Source organism: Cydia strobilella, chromosome 16 (genome assembly GCF_947568885.1).
Source record: "Cydia strobilella chromosome 16, ilCydStro3.1, whole genome shotgun sequence".
NCBI classification, from domain to species: domain Eukaryota; kingdom Metazoa; phylum Arthropoda; class Insecta; order Lepidoptera; family Tortricidae; genus Cydia; species Cydia strobilella.
Window position 1 is genome coordinate 4,955,355 of NC_086056.1, and position 7,842 is coordinate 4,963,196.

General features: G+C 39.0%; 1 protein-coding gene across 1 annotated transcript; it reads left to right on the top strand.

Moving 5' to 3' along the window:
- The first annotated feature begins 6 nt into the window (after positions 1 to 6).
- Positions 7 to 7,514, top strand: LOC134748161 (tryptophan--tRNA ligase, cytoplasmic). Its single transcript, XM_063682868.1, has 9 exons — positions 7 to 177; positions 393 to 537; positions 855 to 923; positions 1,464 to 1,623; positions 2,392 to 2,574; positions 3,307 to 3,484; positions 4,317 to 4,523; positions 5,488 to 5,619; positions 6,728 to 7,514. Exons 2-9 carry the CDS (start codon positions 411 to 413, stop codon positions 6,887 to 6,889), a joined length of 1,218 nt encoding a protein of 405 aa, XP_063538938.1. The 5' UTR covers positions 7 to 177; positions 393 to 410; the 3' UTR covers positions 6,890 to 7,514.
- The last annotated feature ends 328 nt before the right edge of the window (positions 7,515 to 7,842 follow it).

Sequence of the window (7,842 nt, forward strand, 5' to 3'; positions counted from 1 at the left end):
GTGAAAGGTGTTGCGGTACCTCGTACCTCGGCGGCAGCTGTTCGTCACCGTATCGGCAGTGATTTGGATCGATGTTGCTTTTTCAGGAAATTGCATCATATTTTGCAGTGTACAATCACAGTATTCAAAATATCGAACCTTATCAGTATCACCCCAAATATCGAGTTATTAAGATAGGTTAGTACATTCTGTAATTATATTTCACGTAACCTAACATTATTGTTAACTAATCACACTTTTTTTAGTTTTATGAGTGACACGCTCTCGTCTTTTATTTACAACGTACGTATCTGGTGGTTCTGTTCAATAGAATGTCTTTAAACACCAAGTAATAGTTAAGGAAACCTGTGGAAAAACCCAACTCTTGATAAGAAACTTAATTAAGATTTCAGTGTGTAGCCACCTTAATCATGGCAGAAGACAAAGCACCAGAAGAACAGATGAACAACCTGGCTGTGAATGATGATGATGATGTGGTGGATCCATGGAATGTCTCTGGAAAGTCAGAAACTGGTATAGACTATGACAAATTGATAAGTAAGTACCATTAATTATATTTGGCTTAAATATATTTTTGGTTGAATTTAACACATTCACTGTGGTAGGGGGTCGACCCCATGCAAAGTATGGTTATTTATGAGTTACACAAATTGCCACAGCATAGGTGTTATAAACATAAACTGGCAAAATGTATGAAAAATCACTTATCTTCTAAAGTAGTATGTATTACTTATGAAACCTATCAGCAAAATGTGTTTTTGGTCAAGCAACTTCTCAGTGAATATAATATATAATATCGATATGAAAATCAACTTTACCATTGTTTGTTCATGATTTTTATTAATTGTTTTCAGAAAGATTTGGCAGTTCCAAGATTGATGATGAAGTCATACAAAGATTTGAAAAGGTTACTGGGAAAAAAGGTAAACATTTCATTAAGTACATTATTTTAAATGTAAAAAAAATATTGATATTTCATAATTTAGAATTAGGCTGCGTTTCCACCAGATTATGTGCAGGGATGTGTACATATCTGGTGGAAACTGCTCTGCTGCTGGCTCTGAATCCAAAAGTTCCTCGAGTACCTACTATTGTGATTTGAACTCTATTCTTCAATATATTGATTTAAACTAACACGATTTTCACTCATAATTTAAAACTAACACGGGACTTAAAGCTATTCTATTCTTCAAGCTGTAAACTTGTTATCTGTATGAAATGAATCTTGTTATTATAGCATTTAATTATGCTCAGGTAATTAGCGGTTTGTTTTAACAAAAGATAACAATGCCATGCATTGGCAGATATTCTCTCTAGTGGATCCTGACATTATAAAACCATACGACTATACAAAGGGTAACTGAAACTGAATACCTACTTGACATAGTCTACAATTATATTCTATTTAGTTAATCTATTACATTCTCTTCTGAAATTATTAAATCCAATATTATTACTTTCAGCTCACCACTTATTACGGCGTGGCATATTCTTCTCCCACCGTGACATCCACAGCATCCTCAACCTTGTCGAAGCTGGCAAGAAGTTCTACCTCTACACTGGCAGGGGGCCATCATCAGATAGTATGCATCTTGGGCATATGATACCATTCATGTTCACTAAGTAAGTCATCTATGTAGTCTACTGTGTTATCCACAATTGCACAGCATCCTCGACATAGAAGCTAGCAAGTAGTTTTACCTCCACACCATTGAAGGCCGTCATTGGTGGTCTTGACGGACATAAGTGTATCTTTGTATCCTACACGGCAAAAAATAAATAAATAAATTCAGCAGCATGCTTCGGCACAAAGTCAGTTCAGTCAGTAAGTTTTCTAGTGGCATGGAATGGAAAGGGGCTATTGTACAGTCCACAGCAGAAGGAGCTTAACAAGTCACCACTGCTGTCTTAGAATAAGCTTGAAGGAGCCAATCATTGGATGGACTGTGCGACATTAGTATTGTTAATTTTAAAAGAGGAAAAATTACTGCCTTGTGTGAGACTTGAACTCACGGCCTCTGGATTTTTCCATTTTTGAAAATTATTCTGAGCTTAATAGCATTGTTCGCAGACGTTTCAATTAAAATTAAATTACGAGTAATATAGTTGTCCTCTACAGTTTATTTACAAGAAAAGAAAAATTACAAACTTGAAGTCGATAGATCATCTTCCTGGCGTTGTCCTGGCATTTTGCCATGGCTCATGGGAGCCTGGGGTCTGCTTGGCAACTAATCCCGTTTCAACCGGCGACCTCCAGATTGCAAGTCACACGCCCTTACTACTAGGCCACCAGCGCTTTCTTGAAGTCGATAGATATGTTATTAATATAATTTTAGTTTGGTTGCAGCGATACTGCTTTGCATCAGAAATTAATAAATTGCTTGTTTCCAGGTGGCTTCAAGATGTATTCGACGTGCCTCTCATCATCCAGCTCACCGACGACGAGAAAGTTCTGTGGAGGGACATTAAAGTGGAGCAGGCGCGGCAAATGGCGCACAACAACGCGAAAGACATCATTGCTGTCGGTTTCAGCCCGGAGAACACTTTCATATTCAATGATCTGGACTTTATTGGGTAATAACAAAAAACAAAAGGTTTTCATAATATTGTCTTCGGTTACCGCGATAGTTACTCATGAAATAAAACTATGAAAACGGATTATATCGCGTATATTGAATTCAATTTGAAGGTCAACGGGTGACCACGAACGCTGTAAAGAGTTCGAAACGTCGGGATGTATTATAAATTCAATATACGCGATATAATCCGTTTTCATAGTTTTATTTCAAAAGGTTTTCAATAAAATAACATTAAATTCACCAGAAAGTGCTGTGTGTATCATGTATCTCCTAGTGCAGCTCGTGACATATGACAATTAGCACTGGAGGATAATGTTTCATTGCTGAGTTCCTTTGATCGTGTGAACATACGTACTTACAGGTTTTTTTCTACTTGGTTCAGCCATCTTTTGGTAATCGGGGAACAAACATAAAAAAAATATCTCGACGAAAACCTCCCTTTAGATTCTAATGAATTTTAAAATTTATACATTTGCATTGCATCACAGAATAAATAATAATACTATATAAGTACAGAAGGTTCACTCTCTAACAAAACGCGTGTATTACGACAGGTGTGCCCGCAAGGTGGCGCAAGCGCGAGCTGCGTCCGTTCCGTAGCGGTGCGCGGCAACTACTATGGCTAGACACCAAAATTGGTGTGGGCCGCATGTACTTGTAGCGACGCGACGAAATCGCGGAGTGAACCACGGCTGATTGCATTTAAAAGTTCATTTTATAATTGCAGCCAGTGTCCAGCATTCTACCAAAACATGCTCCGCATCCAGAAGTGCGTGACCTTCAACCAGGTGAAGGGCATATTCGGGTTCGGCGACTCTGACGTCATCGGCAAGATCACCTTCCCCTCCATCGAGGCTGCGCCCGCCTTCTCCACCAGTTTTCCCTTTATATTCGACAATAAAGTGGTAAGTTAGACCTAAATGGTTAATTACACCCAACTTCCCGTCAGTCGAGGCTGCGCCCGCGTTCTCTACTAGTTTCCCCTTCATATTTGTTAATAAAGTGGTAGGTTGTAAGACGAGTGTCAAAACAATTTTTAATATAGACTTCTCACATAAACATCGAAAAGTAGAAAGATCGAACCTCACTCTTCCACGTAACATTAGAAAACGTTTGATCTTCGTAGAACTCTAAATTATACTATCGAAGATTACAAAAATAAAATCAAACTTTTAAAAAGTTACTAGATACTATCTAAGCAAACTTCACAGCGACAAAGTGTGTCAGCGCCACTATAAATGGATTTGATGTTTATGGTATTACTTCCACACTTTTTCACTTCGTCGATGCAGAGATAGCTTAGACCAGTGGTTCCTAACCTCGTTAGTACTGTGACCCCTTTGACTAACTAGGAAACTCGATTTTACCCCTCCTCCATAATCATTAATATTTTTTCTTATAATTAGGTATTCTTTGTGTGTAGCTTTGTAATGTTTTAATATGTATCTTTGTGTGTTATCTGTCGTGGCATCACCGAATGGGCCCTACGGAAGACCAGCGCTGGCTTTATAGCTAGCATTATGCTGAGTTGGGTCCATTTCGTGATGCACACTTGATGATCTCTTCTTTTCTTGCTGTTGTTGTCTGTACATGTTCGTACTTGTGTTGTGATCGTCACGAATAAATGTCTTTTATCTTTTATCTTTATCTTTAATGCACTAAATTGAAAATTGGGAGACCTTATTTCGTTACTGTAAGGTTTACAAACCGTCAGTTAACAGTGACTTCATTTTCCAGGTTCCTTGCCTAGTTCCATGCGCGATCGACCAGGACCCATACTTCCGTATGACCCGCGACGTCGCCGCCCGTCTCAAGATGCCCAAACCGGCGTTACTACATTCTTCCTTCCTACCGGCCTTACAAGGGGCTCAGCACAAGATGTCCGCCAGCGACCCTAACGCGTCCATATTCCTTAATGACACTGCTAAGCAGATTAAAAACAAGGTAATCTTTAAGGTTCAATAATATCTAGTTGTATTTAGCACAACCACCTTAGCTAAGATTTTAAAAGGGCCTTAGATGTGAAGACTTACCGACCCTACAGAGATTCAGATCAAGATGCGATTAAGACGAAAGACTGGGATTCTGTACTCAAATGAATGTGGCCAACAAAAACGGATAATTTATTGGCAATGGTTCTTAGATAGATTTTATCTTTTAACTAAAATATATTACATACACTAAAGAGAAAGACCAAGTCCACCGGTAGCCGAGGCGAAAATCGAACCCGCGTCTCCAGCTTACGCGGCTAACGTCCTGACCACTAGAGCACCCGGCCACCAGATATATTAGATAGGTTAGATTTTATCTTATAAGTCGATGCTATGCTATACGATATTCGAAAAAGCTTGTTGCTAGACTTGCTAGGCCTACTCAAATAAAGCATATTTGAAGTATATGCTGTATATTTTTTCGGGAGATTTTAAATTACATAATTAGCCTCATGCATGAAGTTTATATTTGAACGAAAAATGTTTTATTCGGATGTTTGTTACCGTTATATCATGTTACAAATGCATTTCCGTTTTTAAATTACCATTTAATTACTTAAAATTATAAATAAAAAGTACAAAAATTTGCCCGCGAAAAACTAGTGAGCGAAACGCTCGAAACGCCACGTGACGTCACGTTAGCGTTCGACAGATTAGTGTCATTAGTAGCAAACGTCAGTTGGGCCGCCCAACGTGTGACGTCATCACGCTCTGTCGAATTCGCGCCAAAAATTATGAGCGTTTCAACCGCTCAAAAATTTTCAACATTTTAAATATTTTTTAATAAAATAATGTTAAGGTTTACAAAAGTATTTTTATCATTTTTGGTGTTCCAACGATATAAATTATGAATCCAAAAATAAAAATAAATTCATGCATGGAGCTAATTACTTACTAAATTTGGTCCTTAATTTCAGATCAACAAGTACGCGTTTTCGGGCGGCCAGGCGACGGTAGAGGAGCACAGAGAGAAGGGCGGCAACACTGAGGTGGACATCTCCTACAAGTACCTCACGTTCTTCCTGGAGGACGACGAGAGGCTGGCTGAGGTAAGCTTTCTTTTCTTATAAAGAATTAGAGGTCGTCCTAATATAACGCGACTACGCGATTATCGCAAGTTCGCGCACATTTTACTCGTGCGAACGCGCGATCAAACGTTGAACTTGAATAGGTATCCTAATAGATAAACGCGCGAATATGTTTGACCGCGCGTTCGCACGAGTAAAATTCGCGCTAACTTGCGATAATCGCGTAGTCGTAGTCGCGTTGTATTAGGACGACCTCTTACGACATGCACGCGCAATGCTTTTTGTCATCGCTTACGGACTGTGTCTTAGCAGCAACACTCTTAACTGACCATTAGCACAGGGCGGACACGCTATACATCAAAAATCACCGTTTCTATGTGTGAACGGCACGCTTGTACACGCGGCATGCGTCATAGTGTGAGTAAGTTGCTTAAAAATAGAACGGCCGTCAATCTGCTGTAATTCGGGGCGAGGTAATTCGAGTCAGGGCGGGGCGGTGCGTGGCCGTTCTGTATGATAATACTATTACTTATTCTGTGCCATTAGTTAAGAATGGAAATGTTGGTACATACACTACATACCATAATTATAGGGACCGTGCACGTTGAGGGTCTGCCTGCAAGAGGCTTCTATGTTGCCCCTTATGGTGTAGAGGTTATACATATTGATTTTAAACTTATACGTTTGGATATAAAGTTATAGTCTAAACTGAAAGGCCTAATTAGACGCACACATTGGTACAATATACATACATACCACGCCTATTTCCCGGAGGGGTAGGCAGAGATCACGGATTTCCACTTGCTACGATCCTGGCATACCTCTTTCGCTTCCTTCACTTTCATAACATTCCTCATACACGCTCGCCGGTTTAGGGTGCTCTTGACCTAGCCTTTCTTCAGGATTTCCCCGATCTGATCAGAGAAAGTCCGCCGAGGTCTGCCCATTCCAACACCCGTTTCTACCTCACCCTTATACACTCTCTTTGTTAGATTGTAGGCATAGATTTAACAGCGGAACTATGAAATGCTGAAATGGGTGTTTTGTACGTGGTAGATTTCTTTCTGTAAGTTTAACACCGAACACACACAGATTATACACTGAAGAGCTGACAACATCTCTATTTCAGATAAAAAAATCGTACGAATCCGGTGAGATGCTAACAGGCGAGCTGAAGAAGATCGCCATCGACACAGTCACCCCCGTCATCACCGACTACCAGGCGCGGCGGGCCAAGGTCAGCGACCAGCTCATGCAAGACTTCTTCCGGATCAGGAGGATCAACTTCTGAACTCTTATGATACCTGTCACAAACTCGAAACATTTTGTGTCCGATTTTTCAAATCTGTCGGATGTTCAAATGGGATGAACGCGGGAAGCTCAACGCAGATGGCGCTGCGTTCATTTAAAAATAAAACATGTCATTGTATATGCGAAATCCAAAGAAACATAAACCTATAATGACTTTTTACAGTACATCTGGTGCTCCATTACGATACCCTGTGCTATAATAAGCACATTACGTAACTACGTCGAAAATTTAAAGGGCCATGTGTACTGTAAAACGTTGTACGATACACGTGCGATTAGGTAATTCGCAACTCGTCTCGATTTAAAACACTCGTTGCGAATTTCCTATTTTTCGCACTTGTATCGTAAATAACTATTAAAGGACGTCTTTTTAAAAACTAAGTAATATCATTGTATTTTGAAAAAAAAAAATACATTCGGTCAAATGAAAGTCTGCCAATTGAGATATCAGACAAAAAAAATCGAGTTTGCGATCGGATTCCGTACACAAGATATGAAATAAGCATTTTTGGACCTTATATAGATGTAATGAGACTAATGAGATCTGGAAATGGTTGAGTGTGTTTGATGGTAATACTTAAAATAAATATTTATTTATTGTTCCATGTTATTTTTTTAATGCTTGTGTATCATTACCATTTATAAATTTGTTGTGCGTTGTTGTAAATTTACACTATTTACGTTGAAATAATGTATGATGAGAACATAGGTATATGAGGAAATGCTAATGGCAATAATCTTATTTTACAGTACATATGGCGATACTTTTTTTTAACTACCAACTAAACTTTTTTTTAAACTTTACCGCACTAGTGCGATAATTAGCACATTACGTAAACATGTCGAAAATTTAAAGGGCCATATGAACTGTTAAACGTTGTACGATACATGTGCGAATAGGTAATTCGCAACTCTTGTCGATTTAAAACACTC